This window comes from Leptosomus discolor, chromosome 2, assembly GCF_034619465.1.
Source record: "Leptosomus discolor isolate bLepDis1 chromosome 2, bLepDis1.hap2, whole genome shotgun sequence".
Classification (NCBI taxonomy): Eukaryota; Metazoa; Chordata; class Aves; order Leptosomiformes; family Leptosomidae; genus Leptosomus; species Leptosomus discolor.
The window spans coordinates 7,616,785-7,642,410 of NC_141392.1; the positions used below are offsets into that span (position 1 = coordinate 7,616,785).

Consider the following 25,626-nt stretch of genomic DNA (forward strand, 5'->3'; position numbering starts at 1 on the left):
ACACATACACAAGATTAAAACACAGAAGAAAACAGTTAAATTCTGAGGGCTAATATTGGGGAAAAAGAGTAAGAGAAGAACCTGCCAAGACCCTCAATATAATGGACCAGCTCCATTCCTCTTTTGACCCATCCTGCCAACAGGCAAACCCCTTCCCATTGGAGTCCTAATGCATTCCAGCTAATTCACTGTGCATCTTCTAAATTCAGATTTAGATTTAAAAGTGTCGGAAATGGTCTTCTAGGTAAAAAGTTAAGATTTCATTTGTTCTTGTAAAAATCTTCTCTAGATGCTTCAGCTTGAATTTTGTCACATACAGATAACTTCTAAAAACTCTGGGAAGAGGAAGAATCTTGACAAAATAATGAGAGTGTCCTGTAAGTGAGCCTGCAGGAAAGTGGGCATGCTTAACACGGCTGTAATTCTAGTTCAGTCTTTAAACTAGGAATGAACAAATTAGCCAAGATTCAAATACAATTTGGCCAGAAAAATGTATACTGGTACCGAACAGAAGCAAGTGAAGTAATTTAAACACATATAAATGTTATTGAGCTGATCCATAAGTCCTTGCACACCCTAAAATGCTATTGATTAAGTCCTTACATTGACGTTCTACAAGGACCAGAAACACAGCTTTGGGCCACGACCATACAGATTTCTCTTTATGTTTCAATTTCTTTTCAGAACAGAGAATGCAAATTTAAAGCACTGTATGTATCACTGACTAAATCTTTGTAGAGTCCCCCTTATTCTGTATGAAGTATGTTTTTACTCTCAGTTTAATTAAACTTTATATACTTCAAGGAATTCTTACTCCAAAACAAAAGTTTAAAATTGTTGATAAATGACATCAAGCTTATCTCCAGAATTGCATGCAGTGCTGAAAGAAGCAAAGTAAGAACAATTAATAAAGATCATGCTGTGTAGCCAGTCAATATCTAACTCAGGAGCCCAGGGTACGGTTAGCTAACAGTCAGCAGTAAGATCCTTCTCTTCAGTTCCCCTTCCACTCCCTAGCTAAGTCAGGATGATATTCTACTTGGCCTGAGCATTATAAAGCATTGGAACCTGTCAGCAGTATTAGCATAAATTTTAGTGTTATTCTACTAAAATTTGCTCTTAAATAAGGACTAGTATCTCACTAGATCACATTTTATATACTTAATTTAATATCTAACTTTAGTTTCATGAGCACTTCAAGACAGGATAAAATAGCACCATTGCTAAAACAAGACATCGAGCCAGCATCAGTCTCTTAGCTTCCCATTTCTGCACAGGCCCACTCCTTGTCATCACCTTGTGTTGGCACAAACATTTGTGTGGCTGTGGAGTGTAAAGGGCTGTCGAGATGATCCGGCTTAAAACTAACCCAGACTGATACACCCATCTGGTTCATCAAACAGCTACGTAAATACTTGTGCCAACACAAAAGGATAGTGCAGGTGAGGACTCAGAAGCAAAATACAGGTTGAGGGAAATATTTTTAATATATTCTTCTTGCTCCCTGTCTTGGCAGATTTCTCAGCTCTTAGTGACAGACTGACTCCCCCACAGATATCAGACTGTGTTCACACAACAGCCTCACACTTTGACATATACTCCACTGCCTCAAACAGAACAACCACTTTTCAATGCATAAAGATCAGGCTAAGCTTATTTCTTCCAAACTTTTTCTATATTACCCTGACTCCTGCTCTCTCCTTGCCTTTCCTCTATGAATTTTTGGTGCTATAGAGTAAAATTGGACGGTAATGTTCATTAAATAAGAAGTGTGTGGAAGAAGGATTTAAACAGAGAACGGGGGATAGATATGGCATGGCATTGTCCTAACATGCAAAGATACAGGAGCTAATATACGCACGCATCGAGCTGATCACAACACATGATGCTGTTGTTGGTGCCAGCAGCATCTCCCTCACGATCACCTAGTGCTGCCCCGACCCCACAGACAGGTCTCATGGAGGTAACTCTGCATCTCCAGGGAGGGTCCCCTTCCAAGAAAGTCCTCTTGAGCAGTGACCATTCATTCCAACACCTGAATTTTCATGTGCTGAAATAACTCAGTTATTGTTCACCTGTACCAACCGGCAACATGGTCTAAATGTATTTTTCCAAGTGGGCTACTTCCATCACTTACTGCTCCATGATTTTTCTCAGTAATTCAGACAGTGATCTTCCCTTGAGGTTTTAAGTACTAAGCTGAGAATGATCTCTATGTAACCTCACTAGATTAAAATTTATTTTTGCTAGCTATTCCTACCAAATGCATTTTGAGTATTACTAGTTAACCCATTCTGAATTTACTGTTATTGAAGAGCAACCATTTTTGAATTGGTGTCACTAACTCACATGCCTTACAAAAGTGTGCCAACACAGCTGTCACCTTTATCAACCAGACTCCTAGTCCTGTTGAACAATATAAAATTCATTTAACAAGCCCTAATTTCTGTGAAATCATGCTAGTTAACATTAACTGTATTCTCAGCATTTAATTCTCTACTGATGAAGTCCATCATCAGTTGACGTGTTATTTTCTTGAGGCTCCATGCTAAACAGCCGTCTTCTATTTCATTTCCCAAGTCAACCATCTTATCACTTACAATAGTGGCAGATCATTCTCCTGGTTCTCTGAAACTTCTCAGATTTTCATTTATAATCAACATCAGTAGTCCAGAGAGATTTGTTAAGAATCTCCTGGGATGACTTGTTTCAACCTGCTTACATAAAAATATTTAATGTTAAAAAGTAGTCCTTTTACCCTCTTCACTGTGGGGCAAAGTTTCATTGTTCATATGTCTCTTTGCAGGCACCCAGGTTTGTAAATTACAACTACAGCATTATTAAGTACTTCTACATTCTCCGCACTGTAGAAAATTCTGTCTTTTATGCTGAGAAACTGACCTTTTACTAACAGAATTCTTCTTTTTCCACGTCATGAAAAAATTCCTTTTCCCTACTTTTGTCCTTAATGAGAACAGTCCCTGGGATTAGAGTTTTAATATAACAACTGGATCCCAGCCGCTTGGTTGTATAAGCAACCTGAAAGCTTTCGGCTAGATAAACCAGAGAAACACCTTCATTCTGAAGCAGGTAGTTGAACATTTTTCAAAATCTATGTTTAAACCTGACAGTTATGTTGCTAACATTAAGACAGCACTAAACATACTTTTCTTCCTTGCTCTTTGTTTGCAAACTACAGAGTACCCGCACAACAGTAAGGCATTACATCAGATATTGGGCCACTGAGAAATTCTGAATAACTGAGTATTATACCATGCCTAACCTTCAGGCAGGATTCAAGGCAACACAGCATGATTTTCATCAAAGCCGCAAACCTAGCACAGTGCCTGTTGGAGAGACATCTGGTCCCTTGGATGGAAGAGAAATTTTCCAGGGATCAGACATCGCCAGAAGAGTGGGAAGAATCCTTCAATCTCAGTTTGTCCTGCCAGTTTATAAACCTAGCCATACCACTTAAGAACTGGTTATTTTGTTGTGTGGTTTCTTTTTTTTTCTTGCTAACATTCGTTCAGCTCAATTATTACAAACATGTGGGAAGAAATTCTCACTGTGAAAGATACAATATGCTCTTCCCTCTGAAAATATGCAACTTTTACTGGTACTTTCCAAAGAACAGCAACAATCCAGAAACAAAACAAAAGAGGACAAAGCTCTTTTTAAAATTTTATTTTAAGGCCAATATTCAGTGTACAAAATCAGATTTAGTGGAGCATGAAATTCTTGTCCGAGTCACTGATTTAGTAAAATAATCAAAAAGTGTTTCATGGCTTCATCAGAACATATATTTGCCAATAACAAGCAGAGGGTTTTGCAGAGGGAATCCATGTTTGTAATATTTCTTTCCGCACTGCTTAAAATACCATCTCTTTTGCGCGATTCTGATAAATGCCTTTAAAACACAAGTTTACAGAAACACACAAATACTTTTATGCCACAAAGTCATGTATTTAATTTATTAGACAAGTTAGGGAAAAGTAAAAGGGATTTTTTTTAAAGAAGATACTTTTAAAATGTTAATTTTTTCATCCTTTGCAGGGATCACTTGTGCTGCACCTTAAATAGCCCAATATATTTGACTGCTATTTCATCTTGATTTATCCAGACAGTATCTGCCCTATGGGAAATACTTGAACTTTCCAGTCTTCACACATTGCAGCAATGGGAAAATACCAGCAACTCAACCCATGTTGCTGAAACAGGCTGCTCTCTCCAGTTAGATGATACCCATTCCAGCCATTGTAACTGAAGTTTATGAAAAAAACTTAAAAACTTTTTCCATCAGTGGCCGATCTGCTTTAAGAGATTCTTACTTTCTGCCCTTCCAAATCCTTGTTTACACCTCTCCGGGTGTTTCCATCTTCTCAGCCAGTCACGTCTGTGGCCTTACTCTGAGGGAAGAGAAATAAAGAGAAAAATGGGAGTTCTTAACACAATAAAAGCTAACTTCATTATGGTTCATTAAAAAAACAAAGCAGCTATCAATTTAGACACCAATATTGCATTTGAATAACCTGAATGAAACTGAATTAAGCATTGTTCAGAAAAACGCACAGTACAAGTGTACAGTAGCGTGCTGTATCTGTCCCTAGTGATGTACACCTATACTGTATGCATACACCAAGAGATTTAACGTTTGTTTTAATGTTAGTGGATTAGGTTCTCCAGACTCTAAGTGGCCTTTAGATTAAACCTTCTAAATCACATATGACCAATTGCCCAATTCCTAAAAAATATTCAGTAACCATTAAGGCAAACCAGAACATCTGGAACATCTGTAAGATGTTCAATATTTTGAACCAAAGCAAAAACCTAGAGTTTAGATGCTCTCACTCAATCTGACTTATATCCAGAATGATACATTTTTTTCATTGTTCAGGATAGGAGGAAATTTAGCAGAATCAGACAGCATGCCCACTGACATAAAAACAGCATAAGGATTCTTATCTAAAGCAAACACTGTAAGCTTATGAATCATGTTTTATTATAATTTCCTGGTCCAGCTAGCAATCTGCATGATCTCTGAATCATTCCATTCTTGTCTCCAACCAAAAGTTAAAGCATGCGTCAAAATCTGAAAATGGTTTATTACATACTGGAGCTACAGGCAGATGAAATACAGCTTTAGCATTCCCGAAACTCGTCTTACTACTTTCTCCCCTCCAACACTGATTATAGCCAAACCCTGGGGCACGATACTCTTTGTAGTACAGCACGCCCACAATTGGACATGTAAAACAAAGGCAATGACAGAAGAAAAACAATATGCGATGCACATACCTTAATTATGACTTTGTTATTATTTAAAAGCAACAGATTTAAGATACTGAAGGACTACTAATCAGTGACTGTTTTGCAGTTTTCAGTAACGGTACAATATGCAAATCTCTCAACTATATGATTCACTACAGCTCTAAGAATATACCTTCTGACAAAAGCGGCTACCTCAACTTCTCATTTTATGCAGCTTATAGAAAAATTTCAGATGTGACCCAGTTATGTCACAACCATTTTCAAATTCTGATCCTCTGAAAAGTAACTATATAAAAAAAGCACCTTCTTACTCATCAGATCTACTCCCCACAGATAGCCAGGATAAGATCTGCTGACTTGGTTACAAAAATAAAGGCTGTACTACTTATTAAAATTTCTACTAACCTTGCAAAACTAACAGAGCTGAGGAGAACAGGGAGCTAAATTCTTTTGCTTCTTCAGTGGAAATAATTATTTTACAGTGCAAACCAGCTCATCAAAGATTTTGGGTGGGATCAAACAACAGCAAAGGCATACTTTTGCCTGCAGAAACATTTTAACTAACAGATATATACAATAAGGAATTAATTTAGCATTTTGATAGAGATTAAGTTGCCATTGGAAAGGAATTGTTTTACATGAAAACCAAGCATGCTTTATATGGAAATCGTATAGGACTCTCAAGCAGCAGTTTTCAATTCAAATTGCCTATTATCCATCTTTCTCCAGTTCCTTGGTTTGCTGCCTTATTTGTCATTCCAACAAGACTCTTAGATATTAGCCTACAAATCCTGAGATTTGGATCTTCGATTCTTTCTTTGCTACTGCTTGTTCCTGTTCCAGGACCTCAGTTTGATTTTTGGACCCTGCCAGACCCACAGCAAAGCAAAACAACATGCCATACCATCAAAGCTATGCAGTCAGGCTTCCATAGATTATGAGAACGGCTTAAACTTAAGTAAACTTACAGCACGGATGAGAGGAGCTTTTTTTTAGTGGGGGCAAGTGGGGAAAGAGTTGACACTTGAGAGACAAACAGCCCCCAAAGACATCCGAGCAACAAAATTTGATCTTAAGTGTCCATAAAAAAATACATGGTTCTTCCCACTCATGCCCTTGCAAGTGAGCTGTGCTTACTTCCACCTTGTTTCTGGGAGGTGAACAGCAATCCCTTTTCCATCCAGTCAGCAGCATTACCAGTTACTCAGTTTACTGCCGTCTCACAGATTTCTTCTTCTGGTCAAACTGCTCTGTTCTCACCCTTCTCCACTTTCCTTCTGAACAACACGTTCATTCGTACCATCTCACTTCTATAGCTCCTGAGTGTCTTCAGTTTCATCCCCTCAAAATAAAACCTGACTAGTTCAGAAAACGTGTTGATTTGAATTTTATTTGCAACCAGAAATTTTTCGTGGAGAACCTGCTTTGCTGTATGTTACAACACTGGCCAAATTACAAGACCTGAAAAACACTTAAGTATTAAAAGCTGGAGATAATTTGGGATCCTGGAAAATATTCCAGAGAAGGAAATCACACTATTGCCAGCATTAAGCAATTCAACCTCTAAAAATCACAAATTTGTTTTAAAAAACACTCTTTTAAAGTATTTTTTCCTCTAAATTCATCAGACTTTCTCAGGTTTAAGAGTTTTTTTGCAAATGAAGCTGAAATTTCACAAGATCTGAGAAATACTCAGTGACTCAACAGAAAAATGTGAGGATTTACAATAACAATCTTGTATTTTAAGCTGATCCCACTTTCTCCTTTCAGAACAAAATGGAAATGAGATATTAAAAGCAGCAAGTGTGAATTTAGACTTAGATTCTCTTTGCTGTCACAGAACAGTATCTCTCTCTATATATATCTGTATCTAGATATACGTGTAAACATACAGAGGACAACACAGAACCACATTCATCATTATCCTTCCATCTTTTACTGCCTCTAGAGCCATCTCTTTCAGAGGTGCTATTGCTTCAGCCTGAACTGCACGCCTGAGGCAAGAGGCTTAAGCCAACACTTTCAGTCAGGTTTGGAGAATAAGCCATAGGGAAAGGTCACGCTTTGGTTTCTTGGCCATGTTCCCTCAAGATACATTAAGAATGTATATTCTTCATACCGGCATCTCTTAAGTCTGAAATCTGACGTTATCCTTTCTCAGACACCACGAATAAAACCAATATTGTTATTAACAATACAAATACACATGTATTCACCATCTTCTCAATTACAAGGCCTACCTTCCTCCAAAGTCTCAGGTAAATGCCCCAAATTATTCTCTCCATGGCAAACCTTCCTGATAGTCTATTTCCCAAGAGGAACATTGTTCCTAAATGAATGCTGGCAACTACAGTCCGTCCCCTCATTGCATGACACAGACCATGCACCTCACTGGATTGTGACCTTGGCAGGAGGACGGATGTTCCTGTCTTACCACCCTGGTGCCATCCACACAGAGCTGCCTCTAGATGAGGCCATACTAATTTAGGGAATAAGAAAGAACAGACAAAACTATCAGCAGGTTAGGAGCAAGTCTCCCTGACACACCACAAGATGTTTTGTGCCCACCTTAAAACCTCCAGCCCTGAAAACTCTAGAAATGAACCCCACCTTTCCAACAGGGATCTGATGGCTCTGTCAGACAGCACAAGCCAGTAGAGGGCACCCCTGTGACCCCCAAAGGATCCATGGGGGAATTCACCTGGACCCCATTGCCCAGCCTGCAAGCACAGATGACATTTGACTTTTTCAAAGGTAAACATCTTATAAACCTCTCACACGAGATGAAGGCAATCAGGCACGACCCCTGTGGTCATCTTACTCTCTGACACACAGCAGCCACATCCAAACTGCCTAAAGGCAACAGTCCTAGGCCAACACTGATTCTCTTCTGCATGTCCTCTCGTTTCCTCCACTGTTGCAAAGGCATTTTGACACCACCGGGACCATTCACCATGCTTTTGCCAAGAAAGGTTGGACCAGATGATCCTTGAGGTCCCTTCCGACCTGGTATTCTATGATTCTACGGTTCACCCCGCAAGTTTTTACTGCTCAGATTGTGAGGATGCATTCATGGTGTAATTTTAACTTTGGATTTCCAGATTTTCCAAAGGCAGTTGTGGCATAAGGTACTTTTTAAAAGCTGTTTTGTACATAAGGGGTTTTATTTGAGACAGGAGAGTGAGCAAAGAAAGCTCTAATTACTGCCTGTTATTTTAAGTCCTGCTTTGGAAATTTCCACGTCACACTTCAGCTAAGTTTTAGAAAATATTAAGAAGTGTTTATGATAAACTTTCAGCGAAATTAGCAGAAACCTTATCAGAACTTACAAGTTCCAGTAGAGGTAGTATGCATGCAGGCAATGCCCATCTATTACCTTAAATAACCAGAATCACTCTGTGGCCTTCAAGCTGACTGGAAGAGTTTGGCCAGAGTCCTTACTTTTAAATCCTCCCACTCTCCAGGATAGTGTGGCCATTGCCAAACTGGCTACTGGCCACAGCCCCAGGCTGACTGATGCCAATTTCTCAAACTATGCCAGGCAATTGTCTGGCATAGGCTGAGACTGTTGTAGAGGGCAGGAATTTGGTACTAGAGACACAGCTCCAGAGCCCGGGAACATCACCTGGCACTGCTCAATTATTATTCCTAGGGATAGTATCCTGGGAATTATTAACGATGGGAACAAATTCCCTGGGCAGAGTGAATCAGGCCAAGAATCATGGAGGATGTGGCCTGTTTAGAGAGAGGAAAACCCAAAAAGTCGGCAGAGATTTCTTCTGCTTCTCTGGAGCTTTCTACTAATTCTCTCTTTTGGTGGAGAGACCAACAAACCAGTCCAGTCCCTTGTGTGCCCCATGTCTTTCCTTCCCATCTCTCTTAGCCTGGACTCATTCACATCTGACTTTTCACATATGCAGCCGACCACAGCTTTTTCTTCTACAACTCCTTCCTTTCCCTACTTGGATGAGTATCTTCATCCCCCTCTTTGGGTATGTTTGTGCCTTTGGCCTTTTCCGTATCTCTGGATCTCTCTTTTACCTCTGGATTTGTATTTTCTACAAATATAGCAAACCTACTGTGCTGAGGACCCACAGATCTATCTCAAGCTTTTTGTCCACACTGAAATCGTGGTGCCTCATTCACATCTTGATATGACTCAGCTTAATCATGGCATGGCTAAAACAAAACTCTTACTCTTCCCCTAATACCTTCTGTTTCTCAACTACTACTGGCAACACTACCATACAGTGCTTTCTCTAGATTCCTGCATACCAGCGCTAATAATTTTTCTCTATTAATATACCTAATACACAACTTGCTTTCTTTATCCAGAGAACTAAAACTTCACCCAGACTCTGAACATTATGTCTCAATTTGCTGATTAAAATTTTTCTCTTTCTCAGATCTTGATAAATGTGATCTAGGCCCTCTCATCCATTCAGAGAACTTCAGAAGCAAATATAATTTCCAAAGTCTACTGCTTCAGCTATATCACAGTTTGAATTAATTCCTTGGGACATCCTTTCCTTTTCACATCAAGCAAACATCTGTCTTTACAGTTTCTAAAGCAGAATCGTATCTATGACCTCTCACTCAGCAGTGAATAGACAGCTCCTCTCCGAGCAGCCCATTGTTTCAGATCCCTTTATCCACTGACTGGATTGTCAAACAAACACCTTTTTGCATTTTCCTTTGTCCTTTGGAGGAATTCCTGGTCAGCATCTGTCCCACTGTTCTCCTTCTAAACACTTCTTAAAATGTTCTTTATTGATTCAGTAGCAGTGAGGTCTCAGCAACAAGAACCTACTATTTATTATGGTGGACAATGTAGTATCATCATCTTCTCTTACTCTTCCAGCCATTTGCTTTATCTTTCCTGGTCCTTAGCATAAATATCATAGGCATTTTTGTACCGTGTCATCAGAGTGAGCTCCCAGGGGCTCTACTCCATAATCAACTCCGGTAAAGCACGTACCTAAGCCAGACTAGAAATTAGCATGTATGCATTGTACTGGTGTTAAAAAACCCATCTGGGTCTTCCTCAAGATCAAACTCTGCATTCTGTGAAGTATCCTGACACTGTGACGCAGCAGAAGCTGCAATAAGCAGTAACATTGCAGATATTGTCTTACTAGCTGTACCTCACGCCTTGTGGCTTGACAATGAACACCCAGGACTTTCTCACAAATAACAAAAATGGGCGTTTATAACTTTTAAAATCTGTGCCCTTTGCTTTTTGATGAGGAGACTTTACAAGCCTTTCCAAGTAAATCGTAATTAGAAATGGTTGATTGAAGTTGATTTGATAAAAATCAACCTGCCCTCTGGAGTAGGTATTTGCAATCTGTGGCAAAAATAACTGCATGCTTTTCGTATGAAAACAGGCACTTAACTTGTAAGTAGCCAAGTTAATGTTTTGTGTCATCGGAACCAGCTCAACTTGCATGCTAAAATGAAACACCAACGCAGATGGCACCTTAGTAAATATAACCAGGCCCAGGCGGTAATTTACCGTTAAAAAGGTTTTTTTTAATGAAGGTCCTTCCCTCTGCCCCTCACCCCCGTTTAGTTCCCAGAAGGACGCAATAGACGGCGGCACCTCGGCGGCCCCGGGAAAGGCCGCCCGCCCCGGCCCCGCCACGCCAGTGTCACCTTCTTGGAGCAACGCGCACCCCTCAACCCCCGGCGCGGTTAAGCCCGCGTTTTCCTTACTACCGCCAAGAAACGGCTACGGGATTCTTTTATTCGCGCTTGCCGGCCGCCCGCGCGTTTTCGGTGGTGCCCGAGATAACCCCAGGGCGGTGAGCGGCAGCTCCCCCCGCCTCAGTCCCGCCGCGAACCGCCGTCCCCCCCCGCCCCCTCTCTCCGGGCCGCCGCCGCGGCCACCTCCAGAGCTCCGCGGAGGGCTTAGGAAGCGGCGCCCAACTCCCTCCCCGGAGATCCTGCCGGGAAAGGCAGCGCTTCCTCCCGCTCCCTTCCGCCGCCAGAGGCGCGGCGAGACGCTCCCGCCCCGCGCTCTCCCCCCTCAGCCGCCGGCGCCCGCCCTGCCGCCTTCCGCCGCCGCGACTCCCGGTTGGCTGCCGGCTGGCCCAACCCGGGGCTGCGGCCGCGCCGCCGACCTTGCGTGGAATGTCCCATCAGGGGAGCGGGGGGGGGAATTAGAAGCACGCCGGTGCCTGAGCGGGTCTATTCCGAGAGCGAGGCCAAAGGCTCCCCCTGCGGAGAATGGTTCCTCCCGTCACGCGGGGCCGACGGAGGCGGAGCGCCGGCGCCTCCGGCCCCGTCGCCCCTCCTGGCGCGCGTGCGCAATAGCGGGGATTCCGGCTCACGTGCTCCTCCGCGTCCGGCGCGCGCGGCGGTCATGGCTGCGCTGCTGAGCTCCGCCGGGTGCCTGCGGGCGCTCTGCCCGCGCCTCCTGCCCCTCCTCCGCCCGCTCCCGGCCGCCGCCGCCGCCGCCGCCCGCCCGCCGGCCCCCGCCAGGTGAGACCCTGCGCCGCGGGGCCGCCGGCAGCCCGCCGGGGCCGGCCGGAGCGGCGCTCCTCGTGCCCAAGGGCACTGCCGGCCGGGCCGCGCCCGCGGCCGATGGCCCCTGCGGCGCCGCCCCCGGGGCTGCCGGCGGGAGCCCTGCGGCCCGGCCCGGCCGCCTCTCGCCGCATGTGCGCCGCAGGGTGAGCTCCGGGGCAAAGGCCGCGGGGAGCCCCGCTTCCCGCCGGCTGGGGCGGCGAGGCCGTACCGCGCCCTGGCAGCGGCGTCCCGCCGGGCTCGGAAAAGCGGGGGGCTCGCCGCTGCGGGGAGAGCCCGGGTCGCTGCCCGCGGAGGGTACTGCTGCGCTGGGGCCGCTGAGCAGGGGGGGAAGCCGAGGAGGAGGGGGGAGATCAGCAGTGGTTGACCGCGGGTAGCCGGGCAGTTGGGGTCTGGGTTTCTTCCCCGGGCCCGTCAGGCTCAGCTGGGTCTGTTCTGGGGAGGAATATCTTCATTCCTGTGCCGTGGTTCCCGCTCTTCCATCAGGCAGGGGCGGTGGAAAACTCGCCTCACCTGTGTGCATCCCTGTTGCTGTTCAGACCACACTAATAGGCGGTGCCCTGTAGGAAGTTTGGAGACAAAACCCTTCCTTGACACGGGTGCATCTTTTTTCTTTTTTTTTTTTGTGAATCTGATTATAAAAAAAAGTTATTTATAGGAGAGCTAAGCGTTCTCTCCAGTGATAGTGCAGGGCAGTTCCACATTTGGGATGTTTTTTGTCCTGATTGCATACCTCTTAGGTGTAGAAGTGCAAAAGGCTCAGCCCTGAATACATGAACAACCATATCAGAATCCATGTTTGTAGGAAACATCCACTATTTCGGTTTTTTTTGGTGTACTGGATTTGTTTTTTAATAAATCACAAGGGTGATGTTAGCGTTCTGTTACGTGGGCAAGCTAGCTGCTTTCCTATTTTTTCCTTAATTACTTGTCCTAAGAAGGAAGCACCTCGTGCAGGTGATAGCTTTGTCAAAGAGTTCGGTGTTTATTGTTTGTGTTTCATGTAGCTGTAACAGCTGCATGAAGACTTGGGCAAACTTTTCATACGTTAGGGGTTACTTCATTGTCAACAAGTTCTCAGACTGTGTGTGAATGAGCGAAAGGTTTGTTTATGACTTCTGAACCTTGGTGGGGTTACACCTTTGGTTTCCACCATGTCCAGTTTCTAAGTCTTAAATGAGGGAGTTGGCAATGGGTCGGGATGCTTAGCTTTCATTTGTGGCAAATAACTTGCTGTGGTTGTAATTACAGTTGTTAATTAAAACCTTGTATAAAATTAAACAACTAACTATAAAAAATTCATAAATATAAATGCCTAGCTAAACAGAAGTTTTAAATCATTTCCTCCAAGGATATGAATGTTTGCTGTATTTTTTCCAGTGTTCACAAAGCCCAGTGAGGATCCAGTGTGGGTAAGAGGGAAGGGGGTATGACGCTTCTGGTGTGCAGAAGCGTCACTTTACAAACTGTTCAGAGAGCAGCTAGTGTTGCCATTAGCTTTGAGTATGGGAACACGGCCGAAAAAAAGTGTCAGTGTGTAACTTCAATTAGTATTCGTGATTGAGCTTGAAATGAATCTCTCATTAAGTGTCCAAATGATGCTCTAGACAAATTTTTGCATAAAATTTGAGAATAAAGCTTTAAACGTACATGCTGGGTTTTACGAGTTGACATAACTCAGAGCAGCCAAAGGGAGAAAGTTCTTCTGTCCTGTCTTGCTTGTGCCTTGTCATAGCTCTGGTGGTCCTGCTAAGTCAACGCAGTGTAATTCCAAACCAGAACACTTTTCTGCCGTTCTAGGTGGATAAATACGTTCAGCAGAGGACTTGGTGAGTTCCAGAGCTGGTTCAGGAGAAGGGGTGGGAACAGTCCAGAGTCAGCAATAGAGAACTCCTACAGGGAAGTCTCACTGCTAAAATAAGGAAGTTGTTGCTGCTTGCACTATGGTAGCCTGACTGAAATCTTACCTAAAAAAAGACGTAGTTTTCTGCTGGTTTTAGTGGTTGAAAGGTAACATTGTTAAATGCTAAAGTTGGTGTGAAGGATGCAGTAGACCTGTGCAGGAAGGACCAGGGAACTGGGAAGATGGCTGCTGTATGGTTGGCAACAGAACCACATGTTTGGTTAGCTGCAATGGGTAAACTTTTCTTTGTGCCAATTCAGCTGCTTTTTGTCCTCACCTGGACGCTTTAGTTTGTTGCAAGAAATAATACTCACTGAAATTCATGTATGACTTGGTGAAGGACTAACAGCGCTTTTTTGCTGGAACTGCGTTTCTGGAAAGAACTTGCAAAGCCCTTTATGCGATGACAATTTGGCTCTAACAGCTGGGGTTTGGGTTTTTTGATTTGTTTTGTTTCTTGTTTTTTCCTGCCACAAATGATACTTTTTTTCTCGCACCAAGTTATAGTCTTCTATATCTTCAAGTATAAGTGCGGTCATATGTGGGATAGTGTAGTGATCATGCTGAAAAATCTTTAATTCTCAGGCTAGATTTAGTTAATTATGTGGGAACTGTACTTGGTAGAGAGCACATTCACAGGAAACAGCAGCGATATTTATTTTATGGCTTCTAGATTTCAGTTTAAACTGTGAATTATGTTGGAGTAAGACTGAGCAGCACACCTAAATTTGTGCATTCTTTCTGTCCAGTAATTTCATTCCTAAGATAATTTTTCACCTAAAATCTTTGTCTTGCTGTCACTTTACTATATGGGTTTAGGCATCCTAGTGCACAAGTGATGCTCTTGGACCAGTGTGGTAAAGCAAAGGTAACATGTATGAACTGAAATTGCACATAGAAGCATATATCTCGTTTCATTTTTTTACTTTAAGTAACTATTCATTGTTGGTTTTTTCTACTTAAGCCTCCATTTCTGGCAACGGACCTCTTTTGAAGAACCAGAATGACATATGGACAACGTTGAGGCTTGCTATACTCGCTGTTCAGGTCTCGAGATGGTATTTTGAGAGTGAAATGCCATCCACTCCAGTAAATTCCAGAGGATATTGATAAAGTTCCAATTGCAGTAGTGGGAGAAAACCCCCACAGTTTTAAGAGTAAATAAATAACAAGGAATAATCCAGCATTTTGCAGGAGAACCGGGTAAATGGCTATACATCTCCATGTGCTTGGTATAGTTGCTTTAGCATTGAACATAATAAGGTGAGTTCAGAGGCAGGTTTGAGACTTTCAGTACAGTAATGGTTACAGAAAAGTTGCAAATCTGTTAACTCCTTTAGAGACATGAAAGAGCAGCCATTCACATTCAAGTAGAGATTTTACCAAAGGATCATGTTGCTCTGATTTTTAATCTAAACTTCTGCAAAGGGTTTGGGACAGTAGATGGATATCCGATTGCATTGACTATTGAGAAGCATTCCATAGCAAATCAGATCTAAGGCGAATTTACTATTTTCCTTGACTACCTCTAGTACAATATGTGAAATGTACCGAGCTGTATGTCATCACTCTTAGGCTGTGCCAACAAGGTAAACTATGACAGACCAATACAACAAACTTCAGATCTACAAGCACAAACTTTAGCACCGTGCTGATTTACGTGGTACACATCATTTACTGGACCTTTGCTTGTTGAAGCTTCGTTAAGGGAAGAGATGCTTGAATTAGCTGACTTGTCAAGAATGCTGTAACGAACCTCTCAATCGATGAGTGTTCAGAGTAGATTTTGAATTAACATCAGAATATCTTTTGGGGACTTTATCCTACATGATTATCTTGTGGTTTGATGGCTTCCTGCTGTCGGAAAGTTAGTGTTGGGAGGAAGGGTATTTGCTCCATTCTTCCCACGCTGACCACCCTCCCATTGCTGGCCTGCCTGTCCTGCTGTAAATCAGGATGCTTCTTGGACCTGTTACTGGGCTGATTTCATTTGTTAGACTACAAGGAGAATGTTTTCTGACAGATTGACAGGTTTTATTGGATCATTTGAGGATCTGGTGAACTCTAGAAGGGGGGGACCACAGAGAAGAGGGATGACTGTGTGATGGTGGATCGATGCAGCTGCATAGCTGAACTGCACTGTTAGATGTGCGAGTGCTAGGGTACTCATGCTGAAGTCAACACCCTGTCTGTCCTCAGTAAAGAACCATTAGACTCCTAAGGCACAGATCAGGAAAGTATAGCTGAGGAGGAAAATCCAGTGGAATCTCTACATGCAGGTCTTGCAAGGCGTCTTTGGCTTTGCTGTCATTTCTTCAGTTTGAGATTCTTGTCTGTGAGTTTAAATGTTGTTTTTTGGGGCTGCGGAGCAAAGAGCATCTCCTCAAGCGATGAATTGTGCTGCAGTGAAACCTGCTTTTTGCAAGAACTGTGTTCTGTTCAGAGGAATGATTGCTGATGAAGTTGGTAAGAGGGTACCATGTGCAATGCCTTTCAAGTTGTCCTTGTAAAGACCGTTGCCTTTTGGTGTGTTGCAGTGTATTTGTACAAGTTTGAAGCATGTTGGTGAGATGGGAGGGAGAATACCCTTTTAAAGAATCTTGTTTCAGATTTGGGGGAGATTTGATTTAAGCTTTGGGTAAGCCATGAGTTAAAAGCCCAAATGATTAATGGCTTAATGCCTGGTCATTATTTTTTTATTTTATTTTTAAATTAGCTGCAAATAAGTTGCTTTTGGCTATTCATTATCCTACTCAGCAGTCCATCACCAGTGGACAAAAGTGCAGAATTGAATGCTTAATTACTTTACATTAGCAAAATGATAGAATTAACAGGGTTTAAATACAGAGGATGTGTTCAGTAGACTTGCTGTTGGTAATACTGAAGCAACGCTCTGTTGTGGTAAAGTTTCAGGAGCTGCACTGTTGTAGTTGCGTGTGTTTTACTGATGGATGTAAAATGTCTAGCAACATCCTACGAAATAGCACAAAGCAAAGTTTTTCTGCTTTGCTTCTTGCGAATCACTTAGGCAAAGTTTTAAGTATTCTCCAAGAAACTTGAGGTTTCTCAGTCTACATAAAAAAGCCTAGAATTTTCACTTGTAAGATCCTGCTGTATCTCATTGAAACAAGGATGCAGGGGCCTGAACATTGTCGCCTTTTTTTTTGTAGATGACCATAGCTAAGTCAGGGGAAATACTGTTTAGCAGTCATGTGAATCAAGCTGGAATCTCAGGTGGTGTAGTTAGTCTTATATTTAGTAAATTTAACTAATGTTAAGACTTAAGTGCTTTTATGTACAGTAATGAATTTCAGCTTGAATTTTACCGTTTTTCTACTTTGAGCATGACTTGTATTTTGAAAACTATTTCACACGCTTTTTTTAGAAAAAATTTCGCCTATTTAGTTTGGAAAGAACAAAATGTTCGGTACTTTTCTTAGAAAAAGCATAGCAACTACCTTATTGTGGCTCTGATAAAGGGAGGCAAATACCCATATGGTGGCTTTGTAGTTCTTTTTTTGACTGTTTGGAACCGGTCCAGTTTTACAGAAAGTAAACTTTGTGCTGCTGCCAGGGGGAGCACTGGAACCACCTACTAGTTGAGTTTTGGGAAAGATGGAACATTTTTTACTCAGGCTGGTGTGTAAGATGTGTTCCTTTAGGAAATTGAAGGCACTGCCTTTGGTCTCCTCTAGAAATATGGAAGACATGTAAGTACATTAATACAGTACTGGGATGCTCACTAAACCCTTGCAAACAAACAGAAATTTTACTAGTTGGCTTGGTAGAAATTTCCCCATTCACACTTCATCTCTGCATAAGTTCTTGTATGAGTTTGTCTTCAACTGCTATCCAAATATTGTAAGCTAAGTGTGAGGTGAAAAGTTACCACTAAATAGCAGGTGGTTGTGTGTTGGGATTATGAATGTGTAGTTGATTAACCTTTCCTGTGTAGGCAAGGTCTAGAGTTTTAATCCTCACAATTGTAGAGACAAAGCTGAAAATGGTGTAAAGGTACAATTATGTAAAGGCTCAAATATTGGAAGGCTACTTCTAATCTTGTGATTGTGGGAGTAGGAGAGATCACTTAATAGGGCTAAATATATCCTTTTGAGCTTCCCTGGGTAGGTACAAAGAAACATAGTTCTGAAGCATAGTAAGGAGAAATTACACATGTTGGGGAAGAATCAGGTTGCTGATTCAAACATCTGAAGTTTATTGTGCAGCTTCATGTGCTTGCAAATATAACGTTTCATGTGGAGAAAATGTTAAAAGGTAGTTGAAGAAAGTGAATACTTGGCACTCATTGCAGCCCTTGGAGGAGTATCGTGCATTTTGTGTGGCATAGCATTTAATTCTGAACAAAGGTAATTAAAATAATTTAAAAAATAGGGTTATATCATAAGACTATGTAATCTAACATCTAGCACCAAGGCAGGATCAGAAATGCCAAGGTCTTGTGTGATAGATTCTCTGCCCACCCCCCACCCCCCCCGCCCAATCTGACTTTATAAGCTTCCAAATGAGAAAGTTTGTGGAAGTATCCTGTTCTAATATTTAATTAAAGTTAATATTGCAACAATTAATATTACCAGTGTGATGCCTGATGGATTAGTTACAGTTACTTCTCTGCTTGGAGAGTGGGGTAGGATAGATCAGTCTTTTGAGTCTTTCAAACTTGGTGGGGTATTTTTTGTGAGTGACTGCACCATGACAAGCAGAATAATTCTCTCTATATTTTATCTGTGTTGCTTTTGTCAGGAGTTGAAGAATTGATGTTTTCTTTTTTGCTACGTGAAGTTTCACCTTTAGTGGTGGCTCCTTTTCACTGTTTTTTCAGTTGCAGTGTTGTCTAACCAACTGTACACTGTCTTATATTTCTACATTTATTTTTTGTCCAAAATGTATGGCTTGCTTTGGTCTGTATTGAATTTCCTGTTTGTTGATTTCAGACCGTAACATCAAGTAGTCAAGATGACTCTGACATCTGAGGATCTCCTTCTAAGAGTTTGCTACCATTATGGCGTCATCTACAAATTTTATAAGTTTATTAACTCTTCTGTCATCCAAATTGTTGATGAAATTGTTGAATGGACGTGGGTTGTACCAGTCCTGTTCCAGCTGGGTCAGGAGATAGCTTCATTTAGAGTTCCACAAAATATATTTCTGATTTTGTAACAAACCCTGCTCAGCACATTCTAAAAAATATATTTAAAATGAAAATCTTTTTAAAACAAGTACTGCACCTGTTTTTTTTGTAACTAAAAGTAATCTGCTTGTTTTGCTTGTGAGATTGTCAGATAGCATGGTTCCAACAGCCTGTGTATCAATCCGTACTTTTTATTCGTATGCTTCTGTTTTTCCCAAAACTTTTATGAGTTTTTGAAGATAATCCCAAAGGACTGAAGATTGAGTAAGGCCCATTAATGTGTCTTAAATATAACATCTTCATGTTTCCAGAAATTACTTAGCTCATTCTTCCCTATTCTTACCTACACCCCAATCTCCTTGTTATCATTTAGTCATAGTAAAATGTTTAAAATTTACATGATATGGTTGCAATTAACATTTTTTGAAAGCGAAACAGTGTATGATCTTCAAATTTTTTCCATTTTAAGAAGTATATGTATTTTCTAAAAATCATCTTTTCTATATTTAGAAGTGTTTCTTGCTGCCTTTTTATGTTACTTCCTGACTGAAATGGTTGACATGACCTTGATTTTTATCCTTGCTTTTTTTGTTTGATTCCCCTTAATCGTGTGTTCTTTCTCAACTTCTAAAAATTAAAGAATCGCAGAAAGTTGTTGAAGATTCCTGATACATGGATAATAGCTTCATTTTGTTAGCTTCTTTTTCTGTTTCATGGGAGTTTGAGCCATTAATATCAATTTTCAGTAAGTTTGTAGTTTACTGCATTCTCCTATCCCTCACTTGACTGCCTGAAATCAAACCTGGTACTGTGTCCCTTAATTGGTCAAGTTTGCATTTTTTTTGGAAGCCATCTTTCTGGTCTGCTCAATCTTTCGTGTTTCAGAATAGTGAGCCTCTTTGGTTGTTGGTTTTTTGTTTGTGTGGTTTGGTTTTTTTTTTTTCATTTTTCTCCTAAATTTTGTGGGTTTAGCTGATTGGTAGTCCTAAGAACCAAATTCAAGACACTAGATCCCTGTATCTCCACCCAACTTTTGAAGCTATGGTTATTTTTAACAAGTTCATACTGTGGGATTGCCTTAGCATTACACAATGCCTTAAATCATGCTAAAAGTGTAATTTACCCAAATGCCAAAAGCCTATGGATAAGGTACACCCTGATCTTACACTAGAGATTGTATTTCAGATTGATAATGGTAGTTTAGTTGGATGCCAGTGGAAGTTTAAGAGTTCCTCAGGTTGTTTTATACTCTCATACTGTTCTCCCCTGTCTGTCTGAAACTGAAACTCACACTCCCATGTTGCCATTCGTTAAAATATCTTAGATCAGTTATAAATTAACAGAAACACCAGTACCATATTTGATAAAATCGGGGTGTGGGGGGGGTGGTGTAGATAGAAATGCCCAATTCTGCAGATGTTTCAGAAGGCTAAGTTAGTGTATAAAAATAACACTTCCTATAAGAGTATGATATTTTATAGTGTGCAACTGCAGCAATTGATATAGTATAATAATCTAAACTTATGATTTAAATAGCATCATGCTAAATGCTAAGCAGGGAGAGCTTAGTAACAAAGGTTGAGAGTCCTCTCGTGCTGTTAACCAGCGTATTTTGAGACTGCACATACTGGTTTTATCTTCATCCTTAATCTGATGGAGCTATGCAAGTGCTTTAAAATATTTGTAACTTTTGGTGTGTGGGGAATCTTACAAAGATGGCTTTCTTAAAACAGTACAGGACTTAAGCTAAGAAATGTAGATACCGGTTTATGGTTACCAGTGTGGTATATGGCATAAGATCTAATATAGTAACTTGCAAAATATTGTAAAACAAAAGCAGATTTTTCATAGAAAAAGACATTACAATTTTAATCTGAAGCATAGGAGTTTTGTCCACTTGTGCTTTGATTGTTAACGGAAATCAAAGTGTGAATTTCTGTTACAAAGACAGTCAGTCCTGTGTTGCTGCTTGCTTCCAAAGCTTTTTTTCCAACCTGACTTGAAGTATTCTGAAAAACTTTCAGGTACCTTTTTTGATGGGTACATAAGAGTGGATGATACCATTTTCTTTTTTAATGTATATCTTTAGGAAAAAAAAAAAAAAGATGAAGAATTTGTAATCATTACAGTTTCATTCTTAAAGCTATCCAGTGGCTAGCTCAGTTGAGTGTTGCTGTTTATGTGTTATTAAAGAGTTTATCTAAGTCGTAGACCTCTCATTTGCTTGTTACACCCAAGAGGTCTTAAGATTTAGTATCTTGCTGTTATTCTTACCTTGTAGTACTGGATTGTACTCTAATTAGTCTAATGATTTCTGTTTTAGGGAAAGTACCCTGTCTCTGGTTATATGATGAGGTAGAAGGAGAAGAGGAAAAGGAAGGAAGGAAAGCATCAGGGAAAATGACACCCTTGGATATACCCCTAGTGAGAGATGGCATTGCTAGTAATAAAAAAGCAGTTTGGTGTTAATCTGACAAGCTGCTTATGACCAAAAGTGGTGTTTTCAGTTTCTTCTTTTTCTTTATAGTTCTGATTTTAGCCACCTATTCCTACTCCATTTCTTTTTTTTTTTTTTTGGTTCATTCCGGTGGTTTTTTTGGACGTTGTGAGCTGTTTCCAGTCTAACCTGATGGAACAGTAATTTTTTTGTCGAAGTGACAGAGTTGGTATTGTGCCAGGTTAGTGAGTTAAACTCACAGAGGGATCTGAATAACATGGGAGCTAGCCCAAAGGAGTCGGTGGGAACTTGCATCTAGAAGGAGGTAGCACAGAGACTGAAGGAAGGGATCTCTTCCTTTTTGACAGGCTTTTTTCTATTTCTCCAATTTATTCTTCCTCATTGTTTCCCTTTCCCTAGTCAAATAAAATGCAGATAATTTGCTGGCCTCTGGAAAACTCTTCAGGAGGAAACTTGAGGAGATTGGGCAGTGTGAAATTTGGCTGCTTGAAAAAGATAATGCCAAATGGTAATGATGTTCCTCATTAGTAAAGGATTTTTTTTTTTTTTTAATGCCTTCAAAAATCAAAGATCTACTCAACTGTTTGCATGGCTCCATTAGGAAAGAGGTTCTGCTTCAGGCTGGGTTTATTTAAAGAATTTTACTCCTAGAACTTTCGGCCTGCTCAGTTATCAAATCAGGAGTTCAAACATAAGGAAGAAGGTGGTCTTTAGGCTACTTCCTGCTCACAAGAGGCAACCAGATGGTAAACCACCCGTCTATTTTTTTTCCACCACACTCATGTGCACCCCACTGGTAATTTTTCTGCCACTTAGCAGCTTGCTACCAATATTGCTGAAACACCAAATTGCCAGCAAGCTGCTTCCCCACTGGACTTCGTCTCCTAGGGCCTTAAACTGGCACTGGTTGGTGAGAAACCAACCAGCAGATATACCTGTGGGAAATAATTTTGTAGAGAATGCCAGCACTGCTGGCTTTTAGGCTGCCATTTCAACCAAATGTGCAGCCATTACTGTGCAGGGCTCCTGGAGCATCTGTAACGGCAGGGACTACAACAACAAGGTGGTTTTGAACTAATCTAGAGACTTACGGAAATTTAGGTGAAGAGCTGTCTTGAGAGGCAGAGATGAGGGAGCGCAATTTCAGAAGCTGATGAATCTTCTTGTTGCCATCCAGCATATGTTACTTCCTTTGTAGGAAGGATAGTCTGGTTGATTTTATGCAGTTATAAGGACAACTGAGAACAGGCTTCCAAAAACGTTTGCGCGTGATGATAATTTTTACCCGCACAGGCAGTTCACAATTCTGCTGTGGTGCAAATACTGTTTTCTTATGTACATCCACTTGTTCTTTTTTTAAAAAAATGTCAAGCTCTTATTGTTTTACTAGAAATAACAACACTTTTTCATTATGTATCTTGTTGTCATACTTTATTTTGAGAAAATAAATGTTTAAAAAAAAAAATCCAGCATTGGTGTTTGGTTTATGTCGCAGGGTGGCTGGTTCATGCTCGTTAATGTAAATTCTGCAGAATGGGGAATGGTCCTGTTGTTCTTTAAGCCGTTGCTGTCTGAAACACTGGCCTCTGCATTAGTTTTGTTTATTTTAATTGGGGAAAAAAAAAAAGGTCTGATTTGCTGCCTTGATTTGCTGTGTTCTGGAAGAGATGTCTGTGATGGGTTTTGGAGTGTTTTTTTGAAAGCATGAGAGAGCTTTTGTGAGAAGCCATAATGGGACAACAGACTTTTACAGTGCTTGGATGACTTCAAAATTTTTATTTTTGTGGGAATAGTATTTGAACCGTTTAACTCAAGATGAATCCAGCTGAGAATCTCGGAGAAACAGTCGTCACTGTGAGAAAATGTACATGACTATATGTTTTTAAGTAGAAAGACACTGAAATGAATCACCTCTATTTGTTTGTTTACATCAATATGGAATGTTTTTGAGAAACCCTTTATCACCAAGAAGTGCATTATCTTTTTGACACTATTTGTCTAGCATAGTTGCAAAATGACTTGAGGAAGAGTAATCTTTATTTTTTTTTTTTGTTTGTTTTTATTTAAGCAGAAACATTATATACCAAATAAGGTTCCTTACAGTTGCACCTCAAGAGGAGGGAAGTGTTAAAGAAGAACCAATTTCAGAAGTTCAAACCAGACAGACCTGGCAGTTTGACTGGGCGTTGAATAAACTGGATAACTCCGTCAGGAAAACTGGCCGCATTCCTAAAACACTTCTACTAAAAATCTTCCATGAAATATGCAAAACAGGTAAGTTGCTTCCAATTAAAGCAAAATAAAAGCTAAATTTAAAGCTGCAATATAATGATCCATCAAACCAAGGAAACTAACTGAAAGAGTTCTGCTTTACATTTTGTCTTTTGAGTGTTGATTAATCTGCTGCATATGGTGATGAACAGACTTTAAATGCTTTAGAGATGTTATTTTGCTTTGAATGCACATCTTTGTCTTTGGGAATTTATAAGTCTTGTAAAAATTCTTGTAAAAATTTTAAGAAAACTTATCATACTGCCTTGCTTGTTGTGGACTTTCTGGTAATGTTACACCTTCCTCGTGTATTGTGCACTGTACTGTGCACTCTGAACAGGGATCATACCTGTGTGTTTTACCTAGAATATTTTTAAAATGTCTGTAATAAACCATGCTGTCTTTAAGAGGTTATTTGTTTTAAAATGAATCTATACAGGAAAATCTAGAGGTGATCCCCAAGTTGCCGCATTCCCAGGTTGCTGTGGTTATTCAGGAGAGCTTTATTCTTCTGAATAAACCAAAAATCAACAGCTGAGGCATTGTTCATTCTGACAGGTTCAATAACCCTTTGACTAAAAATAGCCAGCCTATATTAATATTTTGCAAACCAGGTACCACAATTGATGAGGTTTGGTACCAGTTAGGATGAGTCAATAGAGATATTTGCTAAATATCCTAAGTACTCATGACAATATTTACCAACGACAGCATGTATTGTTTTGTTTTAGTTTTAAACTATGTATTGCTCAGGACTGCTAATGGCTTCTATACCTGAGGTGTGCTTTTAAGGTTCAGTGTTTGAAAGCTGAGTCTTCAATTCATTCTCTCTTTCTGCTGAACGTCTTAGTTTTTTCCTTTTGCTTGTGATATCCTTTCTGGTTCTGTCTGCCTTGTGGTTTTTTAGGTATAAACTTAATTTACGCATGTGGATTGGCAAGAATTTTATGTCTGTAGGTTTATCTGCAGATCACAGTTCTTCATGATCTTTGGTTAGTTACACAGTTTTTAGGAAGTTATAGTAACAAAAAGATAATTGCTTGTAGTGGTTTCCTTTGGCTGTGTAAGTATATTAAAAAAAAAGTGTAAACTTCACAAGGGATTTAACTAGGATGCTAGTCAAATAAATGACAAATACTTCCTTACGAAAAATTCAGTCCTTTTTTTTTGTTATTAATGTTGAAAACTTAATTTGGCAAAAGTGTGGGAGTTTAGTTGCTCTTGATTTCTTAAAAACATTTGCCTGCGTTTGTATTGGTTTTCCATTTCTAATTACAACATGAAAAATGCCTAAAGAAGGTGCTTGCTGTAGATGTCCTGCATTTTCCCATGCACATACTGCCAACCCTTTTCCTGTTTCTTTTCCCTTTCACGGTGCTCAGTCACTAGTATAACACTGGCATTGTGAAACTGGAGATGTGTTGGCACTGTTACTGCGTGAACTAACTGTATGCAGGGATTTTAAAGTTAGTCAAGTATGGCTCATCTCCCCTTTCTGTTATGTCTTAAGAAGTTCAGATCCCCATTTGCAATTTGTATCTGCCCCTTCTCAGTGTTTTATTTCTCTTCTTTTCTCATTATTGCTTATTTTTTTCCCCGCTGCTGCCTGTGTTTCTTCCCAGATGAGCTTACTCTGTATAAATAACTCTTCTGCTGTAGATTGTGCTCTTGAAACTTAGTTTACAATAGTTATGTGGTATCCTGGACTGACTGGTCCTTTTCGGTACCTGAAGATCTAGTTCTAGATGGTATGTAGCTTTCTGCTGTTGAGGGTTGGTTTGGTGGTTTTTTTCTTTATTTTGCCGTTATTTTATAGCTGTTTCTACAGCTCTGTATAATTAAAAATTACGCTTACATCAGCAACACCTGGAGATGTCTACTGGCAACAGCTCCTGCCTCTATGCTGGGCTGTATGCAACTTTGGAGTGTGGGTATGATGATTTGGAAGTAACTTACAGAGCATTAGTAATGCTTTAGTCTTCAAGTTGTTTTGCAAGTCTGAATCTTTCAAGTCTGCATGTATGTCTCTGAGACAGAAACAGGTTTTTT

The 25,626-nt window shown here is 40.6% G+C and overlaps 1 protein-coding gene across 1 annotated transcript in view; it reads left to right on the forward strand.

Annotated features, from left to right (window-relative positions):
• LRPPRC (leucine rich pentatricopeptide repeat containing) overlaps positions 1 to 25,626 on the forward strand; it is a 112,507-nt gene that overhangs the window by 7,740 nt on the left and 79,141 nt on the right. Inside the window, exons 2-4 of the mRNA XM_086482286.1 lie at positions 10,813 to 11,405; positions 11,471 to 11,754; positions 23,375 to 23,580. Of these exons, the coding sequence (XP_086338412.1) occupies positions 10,813 to 11,405; positions 11,471 to 11,754; positions 23,375 to 23,580 (1,083 nt within the window). The remainder of the gene's footprint in view (positions 1 to 10,812; positions 11,406 to 11,470; positions 11,755 to 23,374; positions 23,581 to 25,626) is intronic.